Consider the following 14,378-nt stretch of genomic DNA (forward strand, 5'->3'; position numbering starts at 1 on the left):
CTGGTCTCTCAAGAGGTTCCAGCCCTACCTCAATGGCTGGGAATTCATGGTCATCACCCACCATAACCCCCTGGTCTGGCTGAAAAGCATATCTGGGGATAATGTAACAGTACACTGTTGTACTATAGCTTGTCTTTGCAGCAATATAATTTAACCATCCAGTACTGACCTAGTAAAGTCTATAAAAACACAAATGGGCTGTCCCAGCAAGAGGACATATAACCAGGTCGGTAAACATTAGTAATGGATCTGAGTTTCCTTGCAAGACATAAGGACATAAAAAAAGGGAGGGGGTCACGTAACAGGATAAAGTTAATGCATTATTACTGTTACTTTGCTATATCATCACTATAATGTGCTATATATCAAAACACATTGGCAGTTCCTTCCCAGAAAAACCTACCTATACTCCAGTAAACATATTCATATTTCCAAATCTGAAGTGTAGGAACCATTCCTGTTGATCACAGCTTTCACCTATTGAGAATCCACCATTTGATCCTCGTGTCTCATCATCCCAGGTTCAAATTTATTCCCTTACCCTTCACTTTTGACCGTTTTATGTCCTTTGTGTTCACCATTATATTACATTACATTTATTTATAAAGCGCCGGCAGATTCTGCAGCGCTGTTTCAGTCAGTAGAACAATTTAGAAACACATACAATAACAAACTGGTGCAAAGGAGAAGAGGGCTCATAGTTTCCATTGTCCTGTTGTTCTTAAAAATGCATTTTCCAGGGGCGTGCCACCACACGAGCAAATAAGCAGCTATACCGGTTGATTTACCGAACAATTTCGTGGATACGTACGTATTCTGACCCTCTATCACGGCGGTGATGTCGACGAAGCAGTCTAAAAAGACCCCGCACAAGCTTCCTCATTATTTTTCCAAGCGTGCCTGGCCGGGCAGTGGGCCTCAAGATGGCGGCGACTTACCTTTCCCGCTCTCACACCCAGACACTGATGGGGAAGATCAAGACATTGACCCAGTGACACCGGTAACATCGGAGATTCTACGCAATATTCTAGATTACATGCAGACATCCATGACAGAGGCGATCAAGGGGATGCTGTCAGACCTCAAGCATGATATCGTGCAACTTGGAGCCCGCACTGACCATATGGAACATAAGTTTGACGATTTTGCCTCGACTTTTAACGACCTGGTGGACAGACACAACTCATTGGAAGACAAGTATGATAAACTCCTTCTAAAGATGGCTGATATGGAGGACTGTTCCAGACGGAACAACCTCCTCATACGGGGAGTCCCGGAGGATGTGCCTAGTGATACCCTCAGGTCGTATGTACATGACTTTTTCCACACATTATTACCTGAAGTCTCCGAATCGGAGCTTAGAGTTGACAGAGTCCACAGGGTGCCCAAGCCTCGCTCACTGCCGGTGTCAATTCCGAGGGATGTGGTCCTTCGATTCCATTATTTTTCTACTAAGGAGGCCATTTTGGATCAGGCTAGACTCTCCATTTCCCGCGCCCTATGATCAGCTCCATCTTTTCGCTGACCTCTCGGCTGAAACCCTTGCCCTACGCAGATCTTTTGCCCCTATCACATTGGTGTTGCGGAAAAACCATGTTCCCTATCGTTGGGGCTTCCCTACCAAGCTATTGATCACCAGAAATGCGGTTCTACACATCATCCGCCAACCGGCAGAAGGTCTCTCCCTCCTGCAACAGTGGGAGTTGGTACGCGACGATGGGACTACTTCTGAGGATCCAGCTGATCGACCTGTCCCGCGGGATATTGCTACTACACAACCACCAGTGAGATCCGAACGACGACTTCCATCGAAGTATAGCTCCGACACAGCGACGGTATCCGCGGCAGCGTCTCCTCCGGCCTTGTCCCCTGCGTCAACCTGACCCTTGTGATGTTATTGCTCACTTATTAGCACGTCGGTTTACATATTTTTCTTTTATTATGTTTTTAGTTTAACTTACCTGCATATTTTAGATACACTGAGCTGCCTTCTTGCTGACCCACATCACATAGTACACTCACCTCTACTCATAACTCCACCTTTTACACGATAGCCTTATTTTACTATTTTTATTATATTTTGTTATTTCGGTATTTCTTTTTGGCCTCATATGATTAGGGGATGGTGTGTTCCCTTCACCATGTTTTTCGACCCCATTTCTCCATACACTTTCGTGAGGGCCGTCACTATTCATCTGCACACATATTCCCACCTCATGTGCTATTACTTTGCCTGTTGGTTTCTGCGCATGTATCACTCCTCAGGCAGACGCACTCCTTTTCCACGCTAATTGCCTCTGCCACTCTCAGTGGCTGCATGGGTTTGGAGTCTCCATCCCTTCCTAGGGAGGCACGTACATACACTTACATATACACGTTTTTTTTTCCATACATGCGCAGGTTTTCTCGTAGCGGACGTGTTGGCTCTAACTATACGTGTCTCAGGGTCTTCTATTGACTTCTATTACCTCCTTTTTTATATTGTACTTGTTTACTTATGTTATGTATACAGTTTCTGCCTTGTATTGGTAGATCAAGTTTATATCCGTGGTTGCTGGTGTGGCAGCAATTCCATGGAATTGCCCTTGTTTCCTCTCTTTCTACTACTCATACTAAACGTACTTTTCTCCCGTCAGTCGCTTGGTGTTGTGTCTGCCCTGCGGCTCTGTGACATAGTGTCTGAGGTGGACGTGCTTTCAACACACTCTCTGTTGTTTCTTTGTATCTTTTCCTTTCATACTCTTTCCTAAACCCCCCTTTTTTTTTCCTCCTTTGTTCTCCTCTACAATGCAACTCACTGTGGTCTCTGTTAATGCGCATGGTCTGAACACTCCGCATAAGCATCAAATGTTGTTTAAGGAGCTTAAGCCATTAAAGGCTTCAGGGGTTATGGTCCAGGAAACTCACCTGTCTAAGTCCAACCACCTCCTCTTGGCCTCTAAATATTACCCTTTAGAGTATCATGCTCGTGCATCTGGGAAGACTTGTGGTGTGACAATATTGTTTCATAAAAATGTTGATTTCCAGCTGCAGTCCCAGACCTGTGACCCCCAGGGCCGTTATTTGATTTTGAAAGGTTCCATACAAGGGACCTCTTATACCATTCTTAACCTATATGCCCCAAATTCTGGCCAACTGGCCTTTTTGGATTCCGTATTCACTAAATTGCATGGGGTACGGAAGGGCAGAGTGATTGTAAGAGGCGACTTCAATCTCCTGGCCAATCCTTCTCAGGACTCTTCGGCTAAACTCGTGACTAAGTACTTGAAACCGGTGACCAATCAGGGATTGAAATTGCAACACTTATTTGACACGTGGAGAATCCTGCATCCTCTGGATAGAGACTATTCATTTTATTCCAATGTACATTCCAGTTACTCACGGATTGACTTGATACTTGTCAATCATCATGATTGACATCAAACTGATCATGCTCCGGTGTGGATTACGATACAGGATGGCCCGCAACTCACGTCACCATCTAGATGGCGATTGAAAGAAAGCCTCCTTCAACAATCTTCCACATGCGCGGAAATAGAGGGCGCCCTTACACATTACTTTCACACTAACGACACCCCCGATGTCTCATCCTCCACACTTTGGCTGGCCCACAAGGAGGTCATATGGGGATATTTCCTTAAGATTGCTGCTAGACAAAAGAAGCAGAGACTACAGATGCTGACTGATCTGACCACCCGTCTGGGGATTCTGGAACGTTCTGATAAAGCCTGCTACCACCCATGAGGAACTCAAGGAGATCAGGACGGAATTACACAAGCTGCAACTCCAACGCACTGAATTCACGTTACGTCGTCTACAACTGGCTTACTACTCCAAGGGCAACAAGGCTGATTCCCTCCTAGCGTGGCGGCTTCATCTTCAGGAAGCGCATGCTTCCACTCACTATCTTCAGACCCCTCAGGGTGGCAAAATGTTCAACCCCAGGGAGATTGCTGATAAATTTGCAGACTTTTACGGGACTTTATATAACCTACAAGACCAGAAAGACTTACCACAACCACGATTGGCGGATATTGCAGAGTTTCTGCACACGTTACCAATACCGAAGCTCCCCAGACAGCATTGGGACACCCTTACTCAACCACCTTCGACAGAAGAAGTGGAGAGGACTATTGCTGGCCTCAAATCACACAAGGCTCCGGGTCCGGATGGCTTGTCCAACGTGTACTACCGAAAATTCAAACACATACTTGCTCCGCGGCTTTGTACTCTCTTCTCCGTTTTCATGACGGCGGGTCCATTACCTCAAGAAATGTCCGAAGCATATGTGGTTACCATCCCTAAACCTGGGAAATCCACCGCTGAATGTGGCAATTACTGAATATGGACTCTAAGCTATACTCAAAACTTTTGGCTAATCGCTTGAATGCCCTGCTCCCGGCTCTGATCAGAAACGACCAGGTCGGCTTCATCCTGGGACGGCAACCGTCTGATAATACGAGGAGATGGATTAACATTACCTCTGTCTCCCAGAAAACGAACTCTCCATGCCTCCTACTCTCTCTCGACGCTGAGAAAGCGATCGACCGCTTACACTGGGGCTACCTGCTGTCGGTGTTACGTGCTTTTGGTTTACCGGAGGCCTTTGTTGCGGCTGTTTACACCTCCGGGTTCCTCTCCAAACCGTTCAACATTTACAATGGCACCAGGCAGGGGTACCCACTCTCCCCTCTCCTTTTCGCTCTGGCCATGGAACCGTTGGCAATCGCGATTCGGGCCGATCCCAACATTCATGGATTCACTATGTATTCTGTTGAATCCAAAATCTGCTTATACGCGGATGATGTCCTTCTGACCCTTACGGAGCCGAATCTTTCCCTTCTCCTGGAAGCCTTTGGACGTCTCTCCTACTACAAGATTAACTGGTCTAAAACACAAGCCCTTAGCATCGGTTATCAGGAGTCTATGATTGTGGACCTGTCCTATTCCTGGAGATCTGACTATATTACCTACCTGGGGATTCGACTTACCAAATCTCCTGCCAGTCTGTTCCGCACCAACTTCCTGCCCTTGTGGAATAGGATCAGCGATGATTTTAACAGGTGGTCTAAGATGGAAATTTCGTGGCTGGGTCGCATCGTCTCCTTTAAAATGAATTCGCTTCCGAAGTTACTGTATCTCTTCCGCACGATCCCCATCATGATACCTGTGGCCTTTCTTAGGCGCATGGAATCGAGACTGTCCAAGTTCATCTGGCTCAACAAGCGACCCAGACTCCAACTCGGGGTTGTCCAACGCTCTAAGTTACTGGGAGGTCTTGGGGTCCCTGACATCAAGAAATATCACTTAGCCGCCAACCTAGCTCAATCTCTTCTGCTCTTTTCGCCTCGCAATCAGGTGACAGGGGTAGATCAGGAGTCTCTATATGCCTCTCCGTTTCCGCTCAGCGACGTCCTATGGCTCCCCAGGGACCTCAGGCCTCCGTTGCCGGACCTCTTGGACACTACCTTGCTGTCTCTGCGGATATGGGATGCACACCGTCTTCAGCTGGGCTTTCCCCCTGGGCTCCATAGCTCGGCACCTTTGTCGTCCCTGAAGCCCCTGCTGCCGCATGTTTCTTTGGAGGATTGGATTCGTAGGGGTATCACCTCTATTTCCCACCTCCTCTCACGAGGTCGGATGCAGAGTTTCCAATCATTACAGTCTCTCTATTCGCTGCCTCGTCAGGACTGGGTCACTCTGCCCTTTCCTCTGCCACCTCGCCAATTCTCACACTTTGCCAGAGGGCGCCCGATGTTCCGAAGGCTATCTCCTTCTGTTATGCGGCTCTGTTGGGTCATGGGTCTGAGGCCAAACTTATGTATATGCTACAATGGGAAAAAGAGCTTGGTCACACCTATGATGTCAGTATGTGGTATGACGCCCTTGCAAACTTTCAGGGAGTCTCCCGGAATGCCACTCATTTTGAAACCAATCGCAAAGTTTTGTTTCGTTGGTACTATGTACCTGCTACGCTGGCTAAAATGTATTCTTCTACGTCACCGCTTTGTTGGAGGCAATGCGGTGAAGTGGGTACTATGTTACATATACGGTGGGCATGTCCTGTCATCTGGTTGTTTTGGAAACATGTTTTCCATCTCATTACTCAATTGCTGCACATTCCCATAGATGAGGAGGTAGAAGTGGCTCTACTAGACATGTTCCCACCTTCGCTAGAAGCACCATGTAGGAAACTTCTGGCGCATGTTTTTAAGATCTGCATCGCTCGTAAATGGAAGAATTCCTCCCCTCCCACGATCCGAGAGGTTCTATACTCCCTCACCACAACACATATATACGAACAAATGGCACACACGGCCTCTAACACATTACATCTCTTTCATTCTACCTGGGAGAATTGGGACGATTATTATATGCACACGTTCACCCCTGCGCCTGGGGGTTTCATTCTAGGGAATATGCGTACTCCCTGGTACATGAAAGCGATCACTGACTCATGATGAATGAGTTCTTGGGTATAAACCCCCTCTCTCTTTTTTTTTTTTTCTTTTTCTTTCTCCCCTTTCCCTCCCTTTCTCTTTTTCTCCCACTTTCTTTTCTTCCTTTGTCTTCTTCTTGGATAGTGTGTTCTAAACAGTATGTCGAAAAACCGGGGCGCATAGATATGTGGGGGAAAAAAATTAAACAAATATAGTGTAATAAATCTCAGCACAAAAATAAAGTGTGATATTAATTGCACTCACAAGTGTGCTTGAAAGTGATCGCTCATCAGTAATCCAGAAACTTTGCTGTCTTGGAATTTCTGTGATGAAAATCACCTGTTAGACAATGAAGCCACATACCAAAAATTACCAGGAGACCCCACAAAAATTTTTCAAAAAGAACTCTTTGAACTCCTAAATGAAGGTAAAGATAATAACATCTTGAATAAAAAGGAATTCAATTTCCTATACAGAGAGTTTCCAAAAATAGCGATTTTCTATTTTCTACCTAAAGTACACAAAAATCCAACAAATCCCCCAGGTCGCCCCACAATAAGCAGAACAGATTCACTAACTAATAATGTTTCCCAGTATGTGGATTATTTTTTACAAAAATATGTCACCAAAATTCCGTCATATATTAAAGACACTACACATATCTTGGAAATAATGGAAGAAATCATTTGGTCGGACAGATATACATGGATAACGGTTGACGTATCCTCCCTGTATACGGTGATCCCACATCAACAAGGAGTGGAAGTGTAATAAATATGAGTCAACTATTAATCTCCAAGGACAACAGCTGGATCCCAACACAATGGGATTCCTCTTGAGTAAACCAGTTTCAAGGAATTACACTAGTGGCGAAACCCAAATGTCCAGGAACTCACAATACATACGGATCACCGTATACAGGGAGGATACGTCAACCGTTCAGGTGGGAACAATAAACAGGAGATACAATCTACAATCTCCTACAACAAAAGGACTGCAGGAGATAGTATCTGGGCTGGAGACAAGCACGTGTTTCTCCTACAACAAAAGGATTGCAGGAGACAATATCAACCCACCCTGAATTTGCCCTGAGGACCATCAACTTCACTGTGGGGGCAATCTAACTTCCTGGACAAGAGCGGTCTCTACAGGCAGCTGGTGCAGGTACAAGATTGTGCCTTCCTAAGGATGAGTGGACACAAACTAAGAAGATGATTGGCTGGGACTGTTTGGGCATAGTGGCTATAAAGGTGTTGTGTGAGCAACAAAGAGAGAGAGAACCAGAAAGAAAGAAGGAAGGATAACATCAAGGTGACAGGGACACCCCATCCTTACATGCACACATAGAGTCATTAGCATAGTATAGTTAGTCATAGAGCCTTGTATTTCAGACGCTTCTCTATATACTCGCATATATGTATTTGTTATTTTAATAAACCCATTGTTTTAAGCCACTGGTGTAAGTGGAGTTTCATACGACGAGGAATCTGTAGTAGTTAAAGGAAAGCCAGACGGGTGAAGGTTATATATCCCGGGATTTAAAAGGTGCTTTCTACAGGAAGCTATAAAAAACTTATTAACTAGCGATTTACAAATAGATCCACTACAGAATCTTTTCATTACACAATGCATTCATTTCATCCTCACTCATAACTATTTCCTGTTCAATAATCAATTTTATCTACAAAAGTGCACAGCAATGGGAACCAGATTTGCACCAAGCTACGCTAACCTATACGTAGCTGACTGGGAACAACATCAGATATGGTCAAACAATCCTTTTGGTGCAAATCTGGTTCTATGGAAACGCTATATAGATGATGTACTCATCATCTGGCAAGGATCTTCTGAGGAACTCACACAATTTGTAGATTTCATTAACCTAAATACATACAACTTAAAATTCACCTCCTGTATTAACAAAGAAAAGATAGATTTTCTGGATCTCACATTAATGGGTAGAGATAACGAAAAAATAATTACAAAAACTTTTTTCAAACCTACCGATGGGAACAGTTTCATAGATTATTCCAGCCGCCATCACCCTCAATGGCTAAAAAATATTCCAAAAAGCCAATTAGCCAGAATACGCAGGAACTGTACTCAGGAAACTGACTTTATTAATCAGAGTGAACATCTGATCAAGAAATTTGAGGAGAAAAATTACCCCGATGAATTATTAAAAGATTGTCTAGTAAAATATATGTAAAAGTATATGTAAACTATGTAAAACTTGCCACCTGCAAGATAAAAAACCACCTCTTTTAAATGCACTATAACGAAAAAAGAATATAATATTCGTCATTTTATACATTGCACATCAAAAAATGTAGTGTATTTATTAGAGTGCAAATGCGGAATTCAATATATAGGACGTACATCCAGGGAACTAAAAGTAAGAGGTCTCGAACATTTAGGAGGAATAAGAAATAACAATATCAAACATAGTATCCCAAGACACTGTGTCAAATGTAATATGTTTTCGTTTCCTGATTTCAAAATAATAGGGATAGATCTAGTATCCCCCCACTGGCGTGGAGGAGATGTAAAAGAAATTCTATCAAAAAAAGAAACCGAGTGGATATATAAATTCCAAACTTTCAAAAAAGATGGTCTAAATGTAGAACTTGATATATCCATTTTCCTAAAGTAATCTATTTAATTTTATTAAAACATACAAATATTTCCTTTTTTAAACTCATTTTATTATATATTTTTTAAATACAAAACAATAATCATTCTTTTAGATTTATTTTACATATATGTTATTATTCATATTCATTTTACACAACATTTATTTGATTTCATTCATTACATTTCCGTTTTTAATTTTTCAAATACATTTTTTTATACATTTTACATATTATCTCCTTTTCATTCTCGGGTTAATTGCTTAGACATACATGACAGATGGACATCAGTAACATTGTTACAGTAATGTTTAATTGATCAATTAACGCTGTTACTATTATCACGTTTCACTCATCTCCCTCAGATGTCCTTTTTCCTTATGGGTGTTCTGTTAAACATGTTATATTCCTGTGGAAAGAAGAAAACATATTTTTAACATATTAGATGCACCTTTTATCTCTTAATTGCTTCACCACACAGTAAATTGGCATCAATCAACATTGTTACTATGTTGCTACATTGTTTCACTTACCCACTTAAGTTTGGAAAGATTCCAAACCGCATATACAGATGTCTTCTATCTTGATTTTCTCTGTCTGTTTCTTGTATGGGTCCCCTGTTAGTTTGTGGTTATACTTCTGTGAAAGTAAAAAAAGAAATTGTTCAATCAATACATTCGATATGTCATAATTTTGATTTCATAAGTTGTTCTACGATTTATTTTGTATACTTACCGATTATGAATATTGGCCACCATGAGTCCCGATGACAAAATGTAATGAAGATCTTCACGTCCTTCGCTGTCAGTTTCTTCACCCAATGCAGTAACATTTATTCTGAGGCATCCAAAAGACAACGACTAATAAAGAAAAGAGGAAAAAAGAAAAAAAGACTAAACGTGATGACGTAAACAGAAGAAGACGGCGAGCGGGAGCTTTAAAAACCGCGAAGATACAGACGGGATACATACTGACTTTTGAAATTCTCCTGAGGAAGCCGACATTGAAGTCGGCGAAACTCGTAGAGAAATTTTTAAATTCGATTATCGATCTTTGGACTTTCTACATACGGACTTACTGATCATCATTTTTACTACTGCGAAGGACATCCTCACACTGCTTTCGCGCATAACATATCCGTTATGCCCATCCGCTTGTAAGTTTTTTACCTTTATTCATTAAAGAAATATCAACGTTTATTGCACTATTTCATTTTCTGATTTTCATCACAGAAATTCCAAGACAGAAGTTTCTGGATTACTGATGAGCGATCACTTTCAAGCACACTTGTGAGTGCTATTAATATCACACTTTATTTTTCTGCTGAGATTTATTACACTATATTTGTTTAATTTTTTTTCCCCACATATCTATGCGCCCTGGTTTTTCGACATACTGTTTCTAACAACACTTGTGAGGAGTGTTAATTTCGGGAGCAGCAAGATCTGTAGGGTAACTATATATATTTTTTCACTCACCCATTTGTGGAGGTGTCCCCATTTCTTTCTGGATAGTGTGTTCTATTCTGGTTGTCATATGCTGTAAAATTTTTGAAAATCCTGAGATTTCTCTGGCAGCTTAGCTGCGGCTCTCAAATGTATGTCACTCCGCCTGTATTCGGCGCATATTGGTCACGATGTTCTGTGGACTCTCTGATTGTTTATTCACGTGTGTTTACCATCTGGCATTGTGATATTTCCTTGACCATGCAAATCTCAATAAAAATTTTATGTTAAAAAAAAAAAAAAAAAGCATTTTCCCCCCAATAAATACATGTTTGGTACACACAAAAAAAATGAAACATGCATCACTCAGTCGAACATTATTTTCAGCCTTACCCACACTGTTTTCTCAATCAGATGATGTCACACCTTTTATCAACATACATCCTAAATTCCCACACAGCATGATGTCTTAGCTCACTTTTGTGTGATTTTTGTGTGTGCAAATTACCCATGTCTCTTCGCATGGTGGGTGGGTTTTACCAAATTGTATAGTTAGAAATGCATTGTTCATCCAATTCACCTATTTAACCCCTTAAGTAGAGAGCTGTTTTTTAAAAAATGTTGTACCCTTTGTGACAATGTTTTTGCAGAGTTGCTGTTTAACTGTACGTTTCTTCTCTCTAAGTTAGTGTAACCACACAAAATATATAGTTTTTTTTTTAGAATGGCTGTCTTTAAAATACAAGTGCTGTATTGCTTATTTCAAAACCATTTTTTAACATCTGGTCATTTGGGGCATGTCCATTTGGCAATTTTGGCAACTGGTCATCCTGCCCCCATGCCCTATTTGGGACCTCTTTGAAGTCTGCCAATTCAATTTACCCCATCAAACAATATATGTTTGAAAACTAAACACCCAATGGTATTTAAAATTCTAGTATTTTAACGTTTTCCAATTGTATTACTGGCCTTTGTCAATGTTTGTGGTTGCGTTTTTGGGCGTTTTTTCACGCACATTATAATTCAGGTATACATTTACTTCTCCCGAATAACAGTGATACCACCGATGCATAGGTTAGGTTGTTTGGGGGCTAAAAGGGCACATTTGGGAGGTGAACATTTTTCAGTTTGGAATTTTCACATCTGGTCATCCTGCCCTTATATGTTATTTGAGACATCTTTGAACCCGGGCCAATTCAATTTACCTCAATCAAATTTTTTTCCTATTTTTTAATTACTTTTAATCACGTCATAACTTATAAATAATTTCTTCACCTAACATTTGCATCTAGAACAAAAATAACAAAAACAAATAATGGTGAAGCTTGTAATTATGCATTCCCCAAAATGTAATACAGTACAGTACACCATAGTTACTACATTAAGTTAATATATAGTAAATGTTTACCCCTGTAAATCTCTTTGAGCCAGATGCCTGTTGTTGTTGTAGTGTTTAAAATATTATATATAGATATATATATATATATATATAGATATATATATATATAGATATATATATATACTTATGATACACCTTATGTGTATAACCTAGGAACAGCCATTCTATTTTCCTGTTCGGTTATTCCTCCCTTTTTCATAAATAACTCTCCCTGCTTGTTTGCACCTTCTTGGGTCTGGCTTCCTTTGTAAGGATGTTAGAAGCTGGGGTTGTGGGGAGTGGCATCATAACCCGGGTGCGGGTGGTGCGGACCTTACAGGGGGTGACACCACAACAGGCAGGGAACTCTATGAGAGTGTAATCCGCCTCGGATCACCCTACCATCGCTGCTCCTCCAGTTCTCTGGGTCAAGACCCGAATCCTCTGGGTCGCGGGAGCGGGGTCTTGATGCGCCCCGCTCCCCACCCATTTTTTCCTTCAAATGGGGGTGTTTCCCACTGCCGTCAGTGGGAACTCCCCCGAAGTCAGCGGGAGCGCCCACCAACGTCAGTGACACCATGTGTCATTGCACCGGGTGACACCAACACTAGTGACGCCACTGGATGTGGGTCAATGTTTGCCTCAGATCTTGGCTTCCATAAGTAGAATAGGCAAATATTTCCAAAACAATTTTACTGACTGAAATCCAAACATTCAAGCTATACTTAGTTTTAATTAATTCAATTGCTTTCAAAGCTGTAGAAGTTGTGTTGTTGCTGACAGTTGTTATTTGTCTTTTTTATTATCTTCTTTCTTTCTCTCTCCCTCTCTTAGGACAATCCAGCAATGGCTTGCTCATGTGCAGTCTCTCCTTTATTGTAATGAGAATGGCTTTTGGGGCACATTTCTGGAAAGTCAAAGTAGCTGCGTATGCCATGGAGGAAGTACTCTATGTCAGAGACCCGTCCCTTGCACCATAGGAGGTAACCAGAGCTGTGCCATGTGCAGCATGGCTAACATTTCTCTTTGTGGCTCATGTAACAAGGGTTTCAAGTTGTATAGGGGTCGTTGTGAAGCACAGAATGTGGACTCTGAACGCAGTGAGCAGTTTATGAGTTTAGAAACAGAGCTGGACTTCCAAGATCAAGAGCTGCGTTATCTCCTTCAAAAAATGGACTCTCGACTTCATGTGCACACAACTTTTATCAGCAATGAGATACGATTAGACACCTATTTTGATCCACGTTGGAGGAAAAGAATGTCTCTCACACTGAAGAGCAACAAACACAGAGTAGAATTCCTTCACATGGTAATTGGAATGTCCATGCGTATTTGTCATGCTCGAAATACAACGCTTGATCCCAGCTTTTTTGTCTATGTCAATCCTTTTAGTGGGAGCCACTCAGAAGGATGGAGTATGCCTTTTGGGGAATATGGCTATCCAAGATGGGAGAAGACACGTCTACAAAATAGTCAGTGCTTCAACTGGACCCTCTTATTGGGCAACCGATGGAAAACATTCTTTGAAACGGTTCACATATACCTGCGTAGCCGGACACGTCTACAGTCACTACTACGCAATGAGACTGGACAAGGTCCTGTTGACCTATCTGACCCTATGAAACGTCAGTTTTATGTGAAAATCTCAGAAGTACAGTTGTATGGGTATAGCCTAAGATTTAACCCAGACCTTTTGCGTAGTGCAGTACAACAGGTAAATCAGTCATACTCTCAAGGTGGTCATTTCTATGCCTCCTCCTCAGTTATGCTGCTTATGCTAGACATCCGGGAAAGAATCAATCGTTTGGCCCCCCCAACTGGGCCAGGAAAGCCACAACTGGACCTCTTCACTTGTATGCTAAAGCACCGTTTGAAGTTGACCAATAGTGAGATCATACGGATCAACCATGCTCTTGACTTATATAGCACCGAGGTTCTAAAACAGCCTGACCACATGACAGTAAAACTTTGTTAACCTCTCTTCTATGGCCCAATGGGTTAACTTTTATTGTAAAACACTTCTGGCACAATATCTTAAGAAATTGTGAGGACTATCAACTTAAATACTTAATGAAATCAATTTTGGCAACTGAACCAATTTGAAGGTTTTCTTAATATACAGAAATTTGTAGAATCCACTTTAATTGCTTACTGTGATTATGATGTACTATGAATAAGGAAGTATATTTACATACTTCTTAATCAAAATAAATATGCTTTAGATTTTAGTAACTTTAAAATAAAAATAAGCCATGATGTTTTGCGTTCATGAAATTGGATATTTTGCTCAATATGAACACACCCTTAAACTGCTGTTCTAAATATATACAGTACCTACAACATAAGTGATAGAAATTGATAGTATGTTTGTTTTGTTTGTTGTTTTTTTTTACCAGATTTACTGGTTTACTCTGTTGTAGTAAGTGTATTATTGTAGCTAGTCATGTGGAGTGTATAGTAAAACAGGATTAATTATCAAAAGAAC

At 41.5% G+C, this 14,378-nt stretch overlaps 1 protein-coding gene across 1 annotated transcript in view; it reads left to right on the top strand.

The window, feature by feature from the left end:
* LOC149287638 (BMP/retinoic acid-inducible neural-specific protein 1-like) overlaps positions 1–13,868 on the top strand; it is a 279,818-nt gene extending 265,950 nt beyond the window's left edge. The window contains exon 7 of the mRNA XM_089492628.1: positions 12,728–13,868. Coding sequence (XP_089348754.1) covers positions 12,728–13,868 — 1,141 coding nt within the window. The remainder of the gene's footprint in view (positions 1–12,727) is intronic.
* Positions 13,869–14,378: the final 510 nt, after the last annotated feature.

The sequence above is a fragment of the Sceloporus occidentalis genome, unplaced genomic scaffold (assembly GCF_023333645.1).
Source record: "Sceloporus occidentalis isolate IW3139 unplaced genomic scaffold, rSceOcc1.0.p SCAF_58, whole genome shotgun sequence".
Classification (NCBI taxonomy): domain Eukaryota; kingdom Metazoa; phylum Chordata; class Lepidosauria; order Squamata; family Phrynosomatidae; genus Sceloporus; species Sceloporus occidentalis.